The 19,942-nt window shown below is 36.2% G+C and overlaps 1 protein-coding gene across 1 annotated transcript in view; it reads right to left on the bottom strand.

Annotated features, from left to right (window-relative positions):
• PCLO (piccolo presynaptic cytomatrix protein) overlaps positions 1–19,940 on the bottom strand; it is a gene marked incomplete at its 5' end in the record, with an annotated part of 285,887 nt that extends 265,947 nt beyond the window's left edge. Inside the window, 2 exons of the mRNA XM_014528177.1 lie at positions 12,152–13,859; positions 19,798–19,940. Of these exons, the coding sequence (XP_014383663.1) occupies positions 12,152–13,859; positions 19,798–19,940 (1,851 nt within the window). The remainder of the gene's footprint in view (positions 1–12,151; positions 13,860–19,797) is intronic.
• Between the last annotated feature and the right edge of the window lie 2 nt (positions 19,941–19,942).

Genomic DNA, 19,942 nt, shown 5'->3' with positions numbered 1-19,942 from the left:
TATATAAAAGCCAAGCAACCGAAACGCCGGACTGACTGGAACTACCAGAACAACCGGTTGCTATGAAGCCCACTGCATCTGGCCAATCGGCCTGATGTGGGGAGGGGCGGCCCCTCCCCCTGGCCAGCCTGACCAGATCGGGGTGGGGGGCCTGCCAGCCAACCTCCCACGGCCCCTCCCCCACTGCCAGCTTGGTCCCCAATCGACCCCCCACCCTGATTGGGGGTGGGGCTGATGGGCCAACCTCCTGCATCACCTCCCCCATCACTGACCTGGCCCAATCAGCCCCCATGGGAGGGGGTGCCAGCCGGACCCCATCCATGCATGAATTTGTGCATTGGGCCTCTAGTATTTTTTATAAGTATGTATGGTTTATATCAAGCTCAAAAACAGACTGGTTGATGATGCTCAGTGGTGAGAGGGTCTGCCTGCATACCAAAGAGTTGTGAGTTTGATTCCAGGTCAAGGGCATATACCTGGTTTGTAAGTTAGATCCCAGCCCTGTTTGGGGGGTAGAGGGGCCTGTGGAAGGCAACCAATGTGTCTCTTTCATATTGATGTTTTTCTCTCTCTTTCTCTCCCTCTCCCTTCCACTCTTTATAAAACAATGGAAAGAAAAAAATATGTATATATACACATCTTCATGTGAAGATTTAAAATAAAACAGACAAAACTAATCTATGGTTAGAAATCAGATGGTGGTTACCCTTGGACAGTGGGTAGTAATTAGAAGCAGTAAGGTGAAGGATTGCTCGAATGTTGATTATGTTCTATTTTTTAATTTTGGATGCTGTTAACACGGGTTCAGTTTGTGAAAATTCACTGAGTTGATTTGTGTATATGTGTGTATGCATATATATGTATATGTTATATAAAGTATATGTTTTACTTTAATTAAAAACTTATGGACAGAAGAAAACATAACTGGTGGTTGTTACTACATGTTGGGGCCACAGATAATATTTTTGGTTCTTCCTTTTTCTTCTCTATTTTTCTAAAATAAACATGTTACTTTTATAATGGAAGACAAAAATATATATGAAATGCTAAAAGCATATTAAAGCTTGTGTAAAATGACTTTTTATAAGTGATTTCAGCCTGTTTTAGCTTCCTATTAATAGAAGCCCCTTATAACTTATAGTTTAGTCATTTTTAAAATACCTCCTTTATGTTTTTAATTTTTAGAGGAAAGGAGAGGGACAGAGAGAAAAACATCAATGTGAGAGTAAAATATGGATCTGTTACCTCCTGCACACACCCTACTGGGGATCCAGCTATAATCTGACCATGTGCCCTGACCAGGATTTCAACCAGCAACCTTTCAGTGCATGAGAGGACACCCAACCAATCTAAGCCACACAGACCAGGGCAGTTTATTCATTTTTTTATATAGTCATATGTATGTACATTTTCAAGAATGTATTTAAAGGAAAGTCTAATTTTAAAATTATACTTAATCAACTTTACATTATTTTTAAGAATCCTATTCATATTTTTATCATTTATTTCCTTCTTAAACATTTTTAATCCTTCCTCAGTAAAGTTAAAATACACAATAATCTCCACATTAAAAATTTTCCCAACAAATACTCTTACAGAATTTCTAGTTACATGTTCATATAATGAAACATGCCTTTCACTTTTTTAATTGTTTTACATCAACAGGAGTGTACATATGTGAGCAGCAGATCTACTAGAACTACAACTCAGACCTTTGATGCCTTATAAATGCATGTGATATAGGCATTACTTTAAGAAAAGATTTATAAACTTTGCATAAATAATTCACATCTTTGTCTTTAATGTAATACCTCTGACATATTTGTAAGCATGAGCCCATTTTTATTTAAGCTAATTAAGATATGGAATAGGAGAGAGTGTTACATATGTGTGTTTTCTCAAGGGATGTACACAATAAGAAAGTTAACCCATCATTGTATTAAGTTTACTGATCCAAGAAATGATTTTGTTAAGTGTGGGTATCTGCTTTCACAGCAGAACACCTGTTCTTACTAAGCTATACAGATCATTACACCAGTTGCAGTAATATACAACAACAAGCTTAATAGATATAAATGCTGACTATGCAGAAAGACACCTAGTTATTTAAAACATCTAGTTATTTAAAAGCTGAATGTGCAAAAAAGGCTTTGGTTCTAATGATTAAACCTACAAGTAAAGCATGAGGAATATATAGTCATTTTATATAGGAAACATCCAAGTCATGAGGGAAATGCTGCAAATTGGACCTCATCAAAAATGAGAGCTAAGCAAATATAGTGCTGGTAAACATATTTAAGTAATACTGAGTTTAAAAAGATTTAATCAAGTATTTCTATTCCTTTAAATTCATTTTCAAAACTAAATGAAGATAAATTAATTTTGCTATGGTCAGGATATTATATTAAATATTATAAATGATAACATATGGATCACCAGAAAATAGCAAAAAAAAAAACCCCAAAAAACAAAAAACACCTCAATATCCTTTATCTTCTAAAAACCTTATGTTTAAATTAAGGGACTTTCTCTTTGTCGGATTCATATAAAAACGGTGATAGTTAAAGTACACAGGGCTGTGATAAGATTACATTAAAAAACTGACCAAACTTGCATCACAGGCATAAGGCATTTCAAATCATCACTGTTTTTTAGAACCAAAATTTCTAGGCATTTCGCCAAGGCTGAAGATGTAAACATCAAGAATCTAAATCCTTTATCTACTCCTTAACATTCTATAATCATTTAATCAATCATCTGATGAATGAGAATTTTTTTAAATTACCAAAGTGTTTATAGCAATTAACTTATGGTAAAATTGGTTTCATTATAGGTTATTTTACCACAGTTCCAAGAACTTAACAGTGGTGTTAAATAAGGACTTATTGTATTATATGTTTTAATACACAATAAAATAATGCATAACTTCTTGAGTTTGGTTTGTGTACCACCTAATATCATCTCACATTCCACCACTGTTATGTAATCACATTTTGGAAAACACTGATTTAATACCATTCGATTTTTCTTCATTTCTGAGGAATAGTCAGCTATCCCATCCCATTCTTGTTGGTATTATTATCCACTTTAATAGAGAAACTCCTACAGTGATTGTGATATCACTGTATCACACACACACAAACACACACACACACACACCCCTACACACATACATACACATTTATACATGTATATATTCTGTAGAGATAGACCGTTATTTAAATAGGCAGATAGAATGATGATGACTGTTATGCGTTCTTTCACATGAGAAAAATTCTTAACCTGCCCTCATAGTCTCTTAATATTGTGCCTAGATACAGGATCATTTTATCACCATCTCTAGAAATGTAAAGAAAGTGCCTCCTATCTGCTGTTTTGTGTTTGGATAATTAGTATGATAGCTACCTGATTTCTCATCTTTTTGTAGATAATACTGCTTTCCTCTATGAAGTCTTCAAGTTTTCTCCTTATCTTGGGAATCTGATATTTCACCAAGACCTATCTATCAGTAATTTTATCAATCTTTCTTGGCCATCAGTGGAACTGTACAATCTGAAAGCTTCTATCTTTCTTTAGCTCAGAAAAATGTTCTAGAGCTTGCCTCCGTGGTATTGATTCTGGAACTCCTATTAGAGCTCTAGATATAATCTCCATGATTTTTAATGTCTCTTAGCGCTCCAAAGCTCTCAGAGTCCTAAGGGAGCCCCAGAGTTATAGATAACAACCTCCCAAAAATGTCTACAACTCCATGGGCAGCAGTCCAGAAAGAACTCTCCATACTAGGGATAAGTCCCATCCCGGCCTCCACATCAATAAAGGAAGGAGTAAGGGGGAAGTAAGTAAAGCAAAGGAAATATAGTCAATAATAGGGTGATAAATATGTGTGGTACCAATAGGGGTGCTGGAATTATCAAGGGGAACACTAGTAAAGTACATGATTGTCTAACCACTAAGCTGTACACTGGAAACCAATATATATATATAATAAAATAAATAAATAAAAATAGAAATAAAAAATAATAAAAATAAAGGAAGGAGTGAAGATGGGAATCTCAGAATTCTACATATTCCTGAGTACATTCTTACCCTTTCCTTCCTTACCAACCACTAACTCCCCCTCAAATCTCCAGCTTCAGTTAAGATTATACACACAAATGAGACAGACCTTCAGTTACCACTAAAAATTCCAGAATTCCAAGTCGTCCATCCCAGATTCTGATCTACCAATGGAAGGGAGGGTATCCTACCACCCCATCCCACCCCTCCTTTGGTCTGTGCCCTTCTCCTAATTCATTTTTCTCCATAACACCTATTATCATCTGTTACACTATATGTTTTGTTACTCTTATTAAAAAATAAGTTCCATGAGGCAAGATTTTTCTACCTATTTTTTTCACTACTATATCCCCAGAGTCTAGAGGAGTCCCTGAAACATAGTGGATGCTTAGTAAGTAGTTGAATAATTTTTTATTGTCTTTTAGCTCTATTATCTGGGGAAAATCTGGGTCTTTCTTTTCCAGACCATCAACTGGGCCTGGACCCATTTTTATCCTCTATCAGCCCACTGAAATATGAATCTGACAGTTATTGATGAGCTATCCTCTTAAATATTTCTCAGGATTAATAAATTTTTATAAGTTCTTTATGTTTCTTAAATGAACTATTTTCTATGAGGTCAGATTTTTTTTTTCTTTTGTTTCACTAGTTCATCTATGTCCTTCATGTGATATTATTGCTAAAATGTTGTTAGTCTCTTCAAACCATTCATTTATAGTGAATGTCTCCATTATTTAGCAGAGGTAATCAAAAGCATATTTTCTGTATTTATGGACTGGTCTGCTTTGTCATTAGTCCTCTCCTTTGAATGAGAGGAAATAGAATGGTGTAGGGTTGGAGTCCAAGTAAGGACAGCTTTACTCCTATGCTAAAAGATGTAGTACATTCGACTTTTGGTTGAGTAGTGTCTTGTTTTTTCCTTTGTATCACTCTGTTGTGGGAGAAGAGCATTACTTCTTCTGAGCTTCTTTTGAAGGCCCTATTTTTCTCATGAGGGTCCTTCCTCAAGCAGCTCATCCCTTCACTTGGATAATTCTCTGGCATTAGCCTGAAGGGAAAACAGTAAGGCTTCTCCCTACTCCATGTCTTCCCTCTGGAGATTAGGAAAGAGTCCGCTTGTCATATATTTTTCCTACTGCAGTTCTTTAACTTATTGTGTGATCACTACCCACAACCCACTACTGCTTTCTATATATGTTGATATCAAGCTTAGAATTTCACTGAGCTTTCTCTTAGAAACCCACTTGTACAGTGGTTTCCTTGGCTCTTTTTTTGTTCCCTCTTCCTATCTTCTTTCTATCTTCTAAGAATCTTCAACATGCCAACTTATGCTATTGGTGATCTTTCCTATTTTCAGGAACTACTATACTTTCAATCTTTTGACCTTACTGCTAAAATAGCAAGCAACTAAACAGAGACTCTCCACTTTTCTAAAAATTCTTTGAGCTACTCCACCATTAAAAATGTCTTATTGGTTTTCTTTCTCCATAGGTTTCAGCCTCCTGACATTTCACATAGCTCTAGTCTTTTCTCACCAGCAATTCCTAACAGATCTGCCCACTCTCCCCCCAGTTTCTCTTAATATAAATGGAAGAAGTAGTAGGCCTATCCACCTAAGAGGTGGCAACTTAAATCATTTGACCAATCTGAAGAATTCCAGTCATTTTTTGTTTGTTTGTTTTTTAATAATGGAGATAGTCTATATGCAAGTTTAGGTGTGTATGCTTTTTGGGTTTTTCTGGCTGTTACGATATGGTCACATTTTGTTTAATATAATATCTAGATTCAGCCAAAAGACTTATTACCATATGGGCAATAATAATCAAAAATATTATGACAAAAAAAAACCCTCCATCACTAGAAGTTGGTTCATTATCAACATTCGGAAAAATGACAAATTATTTCATATATTACAAAATTTCATAAGAGCCGGGATAATTATCATAAATTAGGGACAAGTCTTTAAATCTGTCCCTAAATCTATTGTGCCCCAGGCTACACATCAAGAGACAAATAGATCAAACATAACAAAAACAACAATAAAATGCTTTTGTTACTAATTAGAAAGCAAATACTGTTTTTGTATCAGAAAGCAAGCCCAAAGAGAGAGCCTTCATGGTTGAGATCTATTCCATTAATGGACTGGCAAGAAGAGATAGAGCTATACACTCCTCTTGGCATCAAAATCTAGGCTTGGAACCAGTCTATTCTTAATGTTTATTTGGAAAAGCATGCAAGCATGCATCTTGACAGTACCAGAGAGAATAGTTAATTTAAACAGTATCCTCCTCACACAGAAATTTGGGTGACCTGAAAAGAGAGAGAGAGAGAGACAGACAGACAGGGGTGGGGGGAAACTGGCCAATTTAGTTAAGGAAGTACAAGTTCCCTTCCCTAAAGCTCTTCTCTGAGTGTTGGTATCTTTCCAGTGCTTCCCCCGGAGACCTGGTAGTTGTTTAAGAGCCAGTATCTTCATAAGCAAATGTAGTCATAATTCTGATATGTTAGTAACAAGAAATATCAGAGAAATTCTCCTAGTCTTTTCAAGGAGTGATATAAGAGACCAATATTCTATTTCACCCGTCATCTACAAATCAATAATATTGAGTTACTGCATATAAACATCTAACTTGAAAACAAAAAATTCATATACATAAAATGCTACAGAAGGTTCATCAGCCACTTTTCCTGTCTTGCATGGAAAAACTGTTCACTCAACCTGAATATTTCAGGATGATTAGGCCCAGAGTGTATGGTCCTCCTTGAAAGATGCAGAGAGAGTTAATGGAGAGAAACCAAGATGGCGGCATAGGTAAACATGGGAGTTTGCTGCCTCGAACAACCACTTCAAAAATACAACTAAAAGAGAATGGTGTAGGGTTGGAGTCCAAGTAAGGACAGCTTTACTCCTATGCTAAAAGATGTAGTACATTCGACTTTTGGTTGAGTAGTGTCTTGTTTTTTCCTTTGTATCACTCTGTTGTGGGAGAAGAGCATTACTTCTTCTGAGCTTCTTTTGAAGGCCCTATTTTTCTCATGAGGGTCCTTCCTCAAGCAGCTCATCCCTTCACTTGGATAATTCTCTGGCATTAGCCTGAAGGGAAAACAGTAAGGCTTCTCCCTACTCCATGTCTTCCCTCTGGAGATTAGGAAAGAGTCCGCTTGTCATATATTTTTCCTACTGCAGTTCTTTAACTTATTGTGTGATCACTACCCACAACCCACTACTGCTTTCTATATATGTTGATATCAAGCTTAGAATTTCACTGAGCTTTCTCTTAGAAACCCACTTGTACAGTGGTTTCCTTGGCTCTTTTTTTGTTCCCTCTTCCTATCTTCTTTCTATCTTCTAAGAATCTTCAACATGCCAACTTATGCTATTGGTGATCTTTCCTATTTTCAGGAACTACTATACTTTCAATCTTTTGACCTTACTGCTAAAATAGCAAGCAACTAAACAGAGACTCTCCACTTTTCTAAAAATTCTTTGAGCTACTCCACCATTAAAAATGTCTTATTGGTTTTCTTTCTCCATAGGTTTCAGCCTCCTGACATTTCACATAGCTCTAGTCTTTTCTCACCAGCAATTCCTAACAGATCTGCCCACTCTCCCCCCAGTTTCTCTTAATATAAATGGAAGAAGTAGTAGGCCTATCCACCTAAGAGGTGGCAACTTAAATCATTTGACCAATCTGAAGAATTCCAGTCATTTTTTGTTTGTTTGTTTTTTAATAATGGAGATAGTCTATATGCAAGTTTAGGTGTGTATGCTTTTTGGGTTTTTCTGGCTGTTACGATATGGTCACATTTTGTTTAATATAATATCTAGATTCAGCCAAAAGACTTATTACCATATGGGCAATAATAATCAAAAATATTATGACAAAAAAAAACCCTCCATCACTAGAAGTTGGTTCATTATCAACATTCGGAAAAATGACAAATTATTTCATATATTACAAAATTTCATAAGAGCCGGGATAATTATCATAAATTAGGGACAAGTCTTTAAATCTGTCCCTAAATCTATTGTGCCCCAGGCTACACATCAAGAGACAAATAGATCAAACATAACAAAAACAACAATAAAATGCTTTTGTTACTAATTAGAAAGCAAATACTGTTTTTGTATCAGAAAGCAAGCCCAAAGAGAGAGCCTTCATGGTTGAGATCTATTCCATTAATGGACTGGCAAGAAGAGATAGAGCTATACACTCCTCTTGGCATCAAAATCTAGGCTTGGAACCAGTCTATTCTTAATGTTTATTTGGAAAAGCATGCAAGCATGCATCTTGACAGTACCAGAGAGAATAGTTAATTTAAACAGTATCCTCCTCACACAGAAATTTGGGTGACCTGAAAAGAGAGAGAGAGAGAGACAGACAGACAGGGGTGGGGGGAAACTGGCCAATTTAGTTAAGGAAGTACAAGTTCCCTTCCCTAAAGCTCTTCTCTGAGTGTTGGTATCTTTCCAGTGCTTCCCCCGGAGACCTGGTAGTTATTTAAGAGCCAGGATCTTCATAAGCAAATGTAGTCGTAATTCTGATATGTTAGTAACAAGAAATATCAGAGAAATTCTCCTAGTCTTTTCAAGGAGTGATACAAGAGACCAATATTCTATTTCACCCGTCGTCTACAAATCAATAATATTGAGTTACTACATATAAACATCTAGCTTGAAAACAAAAAATTCATATACATAAAATGCTACAGAAGGTTCATCAGCCTCTTTTCCTGTCTTGCATGGAAAAACTGTTCACTCAACCTGAATATTTCAGGATGATTAGGCCCAGAGTGTATGGTCCTCCTTGAAAGATGCAGAGAAGTTAACTCTCTCATCATATATTTAACAGTTTAGAAGTGGAGATCTTTCCTAAAATTTCATCTATCTTATCTCTCTTAAAACAGAGGCTCTCAGTCTCTATCCAGAGCTTGAACTTCCCAACTCTGACCTCCTAATAATTCAGGAGTTTGAGGAACTGGCCATTTGGTGAACAGGATTAGGGAAGATGCATTCCTAGAGTTCAGAATTAGAACTTGGATTGCATTTTTCCTTAGAGGGGGAAAAAATTAAAGTTAAAATGTTACTATTAACACCATAGATCAAATGGCTTTTGATTGCAACCTCAGAAGCCAACAATTTATGATGCAGTATCTATGTAGAGAACAAATTGAGAGTAGCTTCAAAAGTCAAATCTATTTAAGGTAGAATACCCATGTCACATTATGTTACAACTTGAAAAGCACTTCATATATTACAAAACACTTCCTCATACAAAGGTTCAGTTAATCCTCCTAACAACCCAATGTGTTTGACAGAGAACATGTTATTATTTTTCAAATGATGTCATTGTCACACAAAGTGTAAAAGACTCGCGCAAGCTCATCTCATCAATATGGGGATGTTTCCTTTATTAGAAGTGAGGCCCTCTACCAGCCCCCACATTCCCAATTCCTTTCATGTGTGTCCAAATTCTTATTAATCTTCACAGTTCCAGCTCAAATATTTGTTTTCACTAAAACAGTCGTGATACCCTCTGCTGACAGTGACGGTTTCTTCCTTTGACCTCACAGCACTTTATCTCTCTTCCCACCATGACTTGGAATCAGAAGATTTAGCTTGGGTTCTGCTTAGCAATTTACTATCAGGGTGATCCTGAAAGTAAACTAACCATAGTAACCAGTAGGACACCAGTTTTCTCATTAGTATAATAGAGAAAACAAAATATATGCCCATAGAATTATTTGGAAATTTAATTTTGATAAAACAAATAGGAAAGAACTATGTGAACTATAAAGCCCTATACAAAGTTACTTTTCAACTTTAATTTCCCCTATTTTCTGGTTGAAGGATGACTCTATATCTAATGAATACTTGATTTTATCATTTCACTTATTTGTGTGCCTCAAAACTATGTATTTGATACAAATTTCTAAAATGAATGAAGGATTGAAGGTATGACTACATTAGTCAAGTTAAGTTTCATAAAGCAGAATGCCCATCACTACCTGCTAAAAGTGGAAGACCAAACTCTGACTTCAACTTCTCTCCAATCTCATTGTGTTTCTTCTTTGCCACCACTTCAGCCAACCTAGATTTATCCCTGATTCTGTAAATATTGCCTGCAATAGTTTGGCTCTAGGTCTTCGACGAAATCATTACAGTCTTTCCTGTTCTTCATCTATAGAAACAGTATCCAGCCTTATATACCTAGCTCAAATGCCACTTTCTCCACTGAGCTTGCCTTAATCTCGCCCATTGAAAATGACACTTCCTACCCTTAAGACAACCATCATCATTTGACCACCTAGTATATTTCATTGTGCATTTATTATCTAACCTAGTACATTTTGATCCTGTTAAGATCAGCACTATGTTTTAGTTATTTTTATATCCCACAAAACATATAGTAAGATGTCTTCTATATGGTATGTAGTCAAATAATATACAGGATGGGACAAAAGTGGATTTACGGTTTTCATATGGAAGATAATACAATAATTAATAAATAATAATACAAGAATAAACTCTGTGTTTTGCATACTCACAACTGTAAACCTACTTGTGCCCCACCATGTATGTGGCTTGAGTGTTCAACTGCATATTTCTGCCTTATAAGTTGCCATAAAAATATAGAAAATATTTTACAAAGTAATAATCTATTGTTTGAAGTCATTATTACTGGACATTCCTATCAAGATCATATATTATAGGTAGAAATATATCTTTATCAACATTTAAAAATATATTAATACATAAACAAACTACTTATAATCTGATTTCCTCCATAACTTGAAAGCAGCATGTTCTTATTAATTGAAACTTTATCATTAAAGAATTACTTATTTAAAAAGTTAAGGTACTCAACATGACTTTTGATTAAAATATACTTTACAAAATAACAAGAAGTTGTCACATTTTAAATGCACATCATTTTCATCTTTCATCACCATAAGTATCCAAACTAACATAATAGCTATCAATCCTCATTCCTGTTATTATCATAAAATAGATTTCCTTTATAAAAAAGGTACACAAGTCTCCCCTCTCAAGGGTATTTAAATCACATAATCCTTCATTGCCTGCTGTCGTTTTTGTTTTTTTTCCTGTGCTGTTCCAGACATAATGCACACAGCCCACCAACAGCTGTCCTCCCGACAGAGTAAACCATTTCAGTGCCTACCCGGGCTACCAGATTTCTTTTAAAAATATATTCTTTTAGATGCTAAGCATCTTTATTCTCACTTTATTTTGTCATTATCTTATCTTCACTGTATTACTTCTTAACTCAAGAGAATTTGAGTTTTTCAGCTATTTGGTGCTTTTTGTCCCTCCCCCAACAATGTTGCCAAATTTTTACCTTGACTTGATGAAAATTACTTTTCTATCCTCATTCAGAATAAACAACTTTGAATTCATTTGTGGCACTACCAGCTCCTTTATAATTTGATATGTCAATAAGGTTTGCTCAAAGACTTGGAATATAAACTATAGTCCTTCTGAGAGGACACCCATCAATGTTGACCCTTCTCTAATGACTTCTTCATTTTATGAACTGACTATGCTAGTATTAATGACTCTCAACTAATGAGGGAAGAATGCCCTCATAGGGGATATCAAAATCTCTTTCAAGGAAAAGGAATGTGTGGTTTGACTAATGTATTGAACTTTACATTAAAATTCTATTAGAATTGGAAAACTTGTTCTCCCAGCACAAATATGATCCCAGGTAAGAGTATCATAATTTTGGTAGGTAGGAGCATGAATTTAAAATTAAAGTAATATCACTACATACTAAATAATAAATATTGCGGTTCTTACAGAGTGCAGCATCTTTCAATCAATTCATATTTGCTTTATATGCCAAATGTATCAGAAATTGCAGCAATATTTTAGGATTATTGAAGAAAAGGTTTTTAAAAACTCTAACTTACAACTGGCAGAAAAGAGGAAGAGGAGACAAGCAGGAGGGAAAGAAGGAAAGAACCAGAGGAAAACAATGCCATCCTATCATATCAGCGATAAGTGAAACATCCTTTGTGGAAGACGGTAATAGGGTTTAAGAGCATGGACACAGTGAATAAATGCACTCACCTCAGTTATATCAGGATTGGGATTAAAACCACAGAGGCTACACACAGTGGTTTTACATCCAGTGCATGTGTTAAAATTGGCCTTTTCTGGAACATGCAACAGAAGTTCAGTAGTATTGCAAAGAGGACAGATGGTTTTAGGGAGGCCTTGTACTGGGATCTGGGCTGCAGATGGAGAAGTCGGTGGCTGCAGAGGTTTCCCAGCTCCTGTTTGGCTTACTGGTTTTGTAGATTGCTGAGCTGAGGGCTTTGCTGAGCCAGGCTGTTGAGCTGAAGGTTTTGCTGGACCAGGCTGTTGAGCTGAGGGTTTTGCTAGACCAGGCTGTTGAGCTGAAGGTTTTGCTGGACCAGGCTGTTGAGTTGAGGGTTTTGCTAGACCAGGCTGTTGAGCTGAGGGTTTTGCACCAGGCTGTTGTTGAGCTGAGGGTTTTGCTGGGCCAGGCTGTTGAGCTGAGGGTTTTGCTGGGCCAGGCTGTTGAGCTGAGGGTTTTGCTGGGCCAGGCTGTTGAGCTGAGGGTTTTGCTGGGCCAGGCTGTTGAGCTGAGGGTTTTGCTGGGCCAGGCTGTTGAGCTGAGGGTTTTGCTGGGCCAGGCTGTTGAGCTGAGGGTTTTGCTGGGCCAGGCTGTTGAGCAGGAGTCTTTCCTGGCTCAGGCTGCTGAGCCAGAGACTTCACCGGCCCAACCTGCTGAGCAGGTGTCTTTGTAGGCCCAGGTGGCTGGGCTGGAGACTGTGGCCCAGGTTGGTGAGCTAGGGATTTTGGTGGCCCTGTCTGCTGGGCAGGGGGCTTTGCTGGTCCTGGAGGCTGAGCTGGAGACTTTGGCCCAGGCTGCTGAGCTGCGGGCTTTGTTGTCCCTGGTGGCTGGGCTGGGGGTTTTTCTGTCACCTGCTGAGCTGAGGGCTTTGCTGTCCCTGGCTGTTGGGCTAGGGTCTTCCCTGGCCCTGGTTGCTGAGCTGAGGGTTTTGCAGGTCCAGGCTGTGGCGTGGAAAATTTTTCAGGTCCAGGCTGCTGGGCTGGAGGTTTTCCAGGACTTGCTTGCTGAGTCGGTGGTTTGGATGGGCTTTGCAGCAAGGGTTTGAGTGATTCTCCCTTTACTGTGTCTGACTGTTTAGTCTGAGGCCTAGTTGCATCTCTTTGGAGTGGCAATTTTGTCTCATCTGTCTGAGGAGCCTGAGTAGGTCCCTGAATTGGCTTTCCGGTCCCTGGAGGTTGTGATTTCACTTTTTCTGGTTGCTGAGAAGACACTGATTTGGGAGAGCCATCCTGCTGATGCGGGGCCCTCACAGGTCCTTGCTGCTTAGGAACTGACTTGGGTGACTGTTGCTGTGATGGAGGTTTTGTGATTCCCTCAGGTTTTCCTTGTTCCTTCTGAGCTATTTTTTGTTTCTTGGCAGTTTCTTCCTGGGATGCATCAGAGTCTGATATCAAATCAAAAGGATTGAATTTATTTACAACAGAGGAGACAGCACTTAATGGGTTAACCTCTGAGAGGAAGCCAGGCATCATACCAGACTTGTGCTCTTCCTTAAAATCAGTTCTGGACTTTGATTCTTTCAAACTAATAGTGGAAGGACTCCTTCCAGGCAATTTCTGTTCTGACCTCAAAGTGTCTGTAGTTCTACTTTTACTGAGACCAGGCTGAGCTGGACGCCCAGGATCCGGCGGTTTTCCTGGCGGCTTTGGAGGGTGACTACTATCAAATTCTTGTTTCCTAGAAGAGTGAAACAAAACAAAAATAAAAATGAAAATGATTAAAATTATTACAACTGAAAGCAATATCAAAAAGGTGTAACTTTCTTAAATCCTCAAAATTATAAGAGTATAAATATAACTAGAACCCATTTTTATAGTATCCTGTAAGTGGTCTAAAACATCTAATGCCTTTATTACTTTCTTTATAAAGAAAGATTTTCAACAGGAAGGCAAAGAAAAGGGGGAAGAAGACAATACTTGCTACTATGATTGATGAAAAATTAAGATATCTAGTCAGAAAGTATTCATAATAAAAATAATTTACATCTGCACTTAATAGAATCTGGCCATACTTCAAACCTAATTAAATATATTAACTCAGTAAATCATGCAACATTATAGTCCAGTACATTCACGTTCATAGGATGTGTCCTTTTCCATCAAAAGTTATGGCCAAAGTATGTTAGCCTCCAAAATACTAGCAGCACTAATAAGTAAAAATATTCATTTTAAAATGTGGGAGTTCGCTGCAACTGTTTTTTGTTGTTGTTTGCCCACAATGTGACATCAGGGGAGTTTCTAGTACAGAAGGTTACACATAACAGGGACTCTGATAAAGTTGATCATCTAGTCAATTTTACCCTATTCTGTCTAAACAGGTAATATCCATCAAATATTAAACTTTATTAGAATGAAAAATTCTACTTAATTAGCAATTTTTAGGCAATACGTAGTTCCATCTGTCTTATGGAAGAATGTTACATCATTTAATTATTTTTTCTAATAGTTAATTTTCATTCTGAGATCTGTTTGCAAGGGAACAATAGATGCTTAAAGCATCGTGAGATATAGCCTGCTACTTTCCTTAGATGAAGAAAATATATGATATTCTTGTGTAATGTTTTCTACAACACATACTATTGCTATTATTAGATTATTAATGTTTATTGGCATTGAGTTTAAACTGTAAGAAGTAATTAATTTGAAGGATATCTTTTAAATCATAGACAAATATACAAGATGGATAATTTAAAATAGTTTTGGAAACAGGATCAAATTTAAATCACTATATTAAAGAATTAAAATAATTGTTCCTTATATATATACCTTTAGCCAAAAATCAAGTACATTAATTTTTTGAGTAAGCCATTCTTTATTTATAAACTTGAAACTAAAAACATGCTGCATTAGAATCATAGAAAAATATCAAATTTCAAGTATTCTGTTTAATATATGTAGATTTTTCATTTTGGAAAAGTTTTACTTCTTTTTAATTAATAGAAAAAATGGAGGGAAAAACAGTGATTCAGTCACACTTAATATGTGAGATGATCACAATAAAGTTCTACAGGTTTTAATTTGTTTTATCAAAATATACCTGCTCATGGACAGAATAAATTTTAAATTTCAGATCATTTGTAAGTTAATAATGTAAAGCATGGTAGAAAGAAACACTGAAATATTACTTCTAATTAGAAAAGGGTCAGAAAGAAAATAATCTATAAATGGCAATGTATACACAAAGTGATTTTCTGATAGAAGATAAATACATAAAATTCGTCATTCTGGCAATTTCCTACAGGAAAAATGTTACAAAACTTCAGGTATTGGCATGTCTCTGAAGCCTTTACTTAAACAAGGAAGTAAAATTAATACCCATATTAACTCCAACAATTTTAAGATATGTTTTACAATGTATAGCCACATATTTTCATTTGGGGAAAATGATCTTGAATGTTTCTTTATAGGCCTTCCTATGTGTTCTCTTCCATATGAAAATAAAAGCCATAGTAAACCTGTAATATATTATTTTCCTCAAAGAGTTCCATTGTTTAGATCTTTATATTGTTCTAGAAATGTTTCACATTCAATTAATAAAATGGACCATTCCCTTGATGGGCATATGCTTCGGGATTCTGTTATACAAGTGACTATCTTATAAGTAATTATTTAGACATTTTATTGAATTGGTTCCCTTGTTCAGAGTCCTAGAAATGTATATTTAAACCGAGTACCAAAAAATCTATCCTTAATTTAACTAAATTGTCCTCTATTGGAAATACTATTTACACTTAACAACTGTTTTGTGAAATTATTTCACATAATCCAACTGAACAAATGAAAAATAAAGTTCATGAATACCAAATATGTATAACAATAAACAATTCAAAGAAAGCAGCTTGGATCAGAAATTATAATTCCATGTACTTCCTACAAATATAAGTTGTATTATATTGTAGGCTCCCCTTGTGAAAAAAAAATACCTATAAAGATAGCCTTACAGCTATAAAGACTGCCTTACAATTTACACTTAATCTTAGTTGCTATAATTATGTAAATAAACACAAAACATGGAAACCTTGGAGAAATAGAAAGACAGTCATTGAAGAGGGCATAGAGGGGATAGATGGAAAAATAAAATATAAAAAGAGAAAATGTAGGCTTAATACCAAAGAAAAATATAAAGTTGTCTTAGCAAATTGTGGTCTTTTGGTGAATTTTTGTTTAGTATTAACGGTTGTTCTGTTAAAAAGAAAAATGACTACAATGCAATCTGTGTCTTGTTCACTTGACTATGAACTCCTGGACAATGTGTTTCACTCATCCTTGCACCACTAGAACCAAATCTGGCAACTAGTAAATGAGCATTAATGATTGATGAATAGCAATGAGTGAGCGAATGATGAACATGGCAAGTTTTGTATTATTATAAATTAATGTTTCTTGAGTTCTTTCCACATCAAATTCTTCTACAGGCCTTCTGAGATATAACTGGAAACATGCCATATTCTTTTTAGATCCTGGATTTGGCCTGCTGCTCTAGGAAGACAAACAGGTGAGGAAGTGTCTAGACAGGAGGGGAGGCCCAAAGGAATGCTAAAGAAAATAATTGAGAAACATAGAATTCTTATAAAATATTCTACTAATCAGAAGTGGCTTTTAGTAAGCCCTTTTCATATGATATATCTGTAGCTGTATAAAGAATAGTAGAAGAAGTAATAAAAGGGCATTTCCCTGGGTCTACGATGAATCAAAAATCTAGGAGCATTACTTTTGTAACCTGTAACTTCTAGCTTATAATTCCCCATGCTTTATACAATATCACTATTTTGCTATTGTCATCCCCAGGGTAGAATTTTCTTTTATAGGATAGCAGGAGAAAAATGGTTCATCTACAAATGAGGTACACATGTATTTAAGAGTAGAATGTAAAGTCAGTTGGAATGCTGAAATATTTTGTTAAATGTAACACAATAGGCAATGACACTTAACTTCCATGTGCTGAGTCACATAAAATTTTAGATTAGGAATACAAGCAACTGCAGGAATTCATTTTTATACTGTAGAGGATACTAGGGCTTAAAGAGGCTAAGAAATTAATCCAACGTTATAAAATTAGTCACAGAAATATGGTGTCCTGATTCCTGGGGGATTTCCACTATATTGCACTGACTGTCCCATATGTAAAATATAGACATGTCAAAGTAATTCATAATAATGAATAACTCAATATACAACTTGTCTGTAGCCATCACTGTCAGTGCCATTCACTGCTGATATTAACATTACTACTTTTTATTTATTTATAAGGTTTCCTCATATTAAAATTCAAACAAAAACGTCCTTCTGAATTTTTAATCCTCACAATGAATGTCTTCACAAGACAGGTAAGACAAGTATCACCTGCCTTATTTAGAAGCAAGGAAACTGAGGCACATATGACTGAGAAGGATTTATAATTTATCATGAATCAGTTAAAATTATCAAAATAAGAACCTAGGTCCCTGGGCTCTCAACCCATATTTCTTAAAAAGATTTTAAAAAATCAGACCCAACCGTGTCTAATTCACAACACTTAATCTCTTAAAAACTTCAAGTAATTTGCATATACTTTCTCATATGTACTTAAATTAATGTGTTTCTAAATATTTAAATGATAAGCCAAGTATTTATTTGGTTATCACCTATGGGGATAATGATTTTCTAAAAATGATGTGCCTCTTATAGAAAATTTTCAATAAAATATAAGTTGCAAAAATTAAAAATTATATTGTTTATATAATTAGATGAAGCTTTAATCAAGAAGCCATAAATTACCTACTAATAAAAATTCTACCATAAAATTATCAATAGAGAGTTTAAAAGTATGCTATCTGATACAAATAGTGCATAAAACAAAGGCTGAAATATTTTTCAGACATCCTCTGAAAGAAGAAAAGTTAGGAATTTAGAAATCAAAACTCACACTTTTCTTGGTATTTGTAAGGAGCAAGCTAAACCTGTTGCTTGTGCCTCTTAGGAAAAACTGTAGAGCAGGCATACATTTCTAAAAGGTTAATAGAAATATTGTGCCTCATTATGGAAATCTAGTATATAAGCACTCAAAATATTTTCCAAGTCAAATTTTCATCCATAGAGAAAAATAGTACATAGCTGTACTACTTAGAATAACGGATAAGAAAGGCTTTTTACCAAAGAAATAGCCCAATATATTAGTAGTTTAAAAACATAGTCAATATAAGGAGCTAAGTTAACTAGCATTGGTGGTTTCATTTCAAGAAAATCCAAAGAAATAGCCCAATATATTAGTAGTTTAAAAACACAGAAAAACATAGTCAATATAAGGAGCTAACTTAACTAGCAGTGGTGGTTTCATTTCAAGAAAACAGGGTTTTTACCTGATAGATTTTAGGCCTTTAGGATTTTATATGAAAAATATTGTCATAAAACATTTTAGGTACCCATAATTCATTTTACAGTTCTCCTATATTAAATTTAACATTGTAATTATTTGACACAATTATTTGCATATTCTTATATGACAGTACTGAAGTTAAAATACTTTTATTTTATGAAGTACAGTATAATAATCTACACCTATATATTCAGATCTGTAATATTTCTAATACTTCAAATGAAAAAATTGTAGTTTTCCTTTCAGTTATAAAACGGGAATGGTTTCAGGACCACCGATAGAGAACTATTCTCTATGGGAAGGGGGAAAGTTAAAGGATTTGTTTACAATAATAAAGGCAGAGCAAGGCACAATGATTATACCCTCTTAGTACACTAATTAGAAAACAACTAATTTATTAGGATGAAGGAAAATGGGGAGCTAGCGCAGGAAATGAATACGTTAACATTACAGACTAGCACTTGGTTGCCTGGGCAAGTTGTCATTTATCTGCTTTGTCTTTAAAAGTATGGACTGGAAACTAATTTTAAGATACCACAAATTCACATGTTCTTCCATAAACTGTAAGGCACTTTTTGTATATAAAAGAGCAGTGGCTTAAAAAATAGCATATGCCAATTCAGAAATACATGCACAGCACCTGCTCTGCTGTGACCAACCCATCTGTTTAATGCCACAACATATTTTAGGGCCCCACATTGGATATAAAGGATGCATTCATTTTAGACCTTCTACCCAAACAGCTCCTGTTCTCCTCTGGGGGGTGGGGTGGGGGGCGGGGAGGAAGGACAAAACACAACACCTCCCGGGAATTAATGGTATTGTTACAGAAACATTTAGACATTTATAAAGAAAAAACGCCCCCAGAATAACTGAGGAGGTCTAAACAGAGACAGGTAGATGCCCCTATCTATCCACGTCCCAGCACATCCGTTCTGCATTAATGGAAGACTTTCCGATTAGTAAAAACACGGGAGGGCGTCTCTCCTCGCCATCCTGGAGGGAAAAGGTTCCGAAAGGCCAACAATCACAACCCCAAATCACAGCTCCAAGAACGCAACCCTTGACCATCCCACCAGAAAGTCTACACATGCACCATTTTTCCTCTGCCCATCAGAAAGGAGGCTTACGCTTCCTTTAACGCCACCCCATTCCGGAGCGTGAAAGGGACGGAGACGACATATATGCACCGCCGTGCCGACACGTATGTGCAGGGAAGCTGTACATATATGCCCGGACATACAGAGCATGCTGTGCGTGCCTGTGCATGGGAGGCGGCTCCGCAGCGGCCGCGGGGACGCTTCCCCTGGGCAGCCCCTGCGCCCTTGACATGACAGCAGCGATCTGTCTCCTCTCCTCCTCGCTCAGCTGGCTCAGGTCCGCCTCCATGCCGGCCGGGATCACGG

The sequence above is a fragment of the Myotis brandtii genome, unplaced genomic scaffold (assembly GCF_000412655.1).
Source record: "Myotis brandtii unplaced genomic scaffold, ASM41265v1 scaffold621, whole genome shotgun sequence".
In the NCBI taxonomy this organism is placed as follows: domain Eukaryota; kingdom Metazoa; phylum Chordata; class Mammalia; order Chiroptera; family Vespertilionidae; genus Myotis; species Myotis brandtii.
Note: the sequence above shows the minus strand (reverse complement) of the source record. Positions and strands in the feature narration are given on the sequence as shown.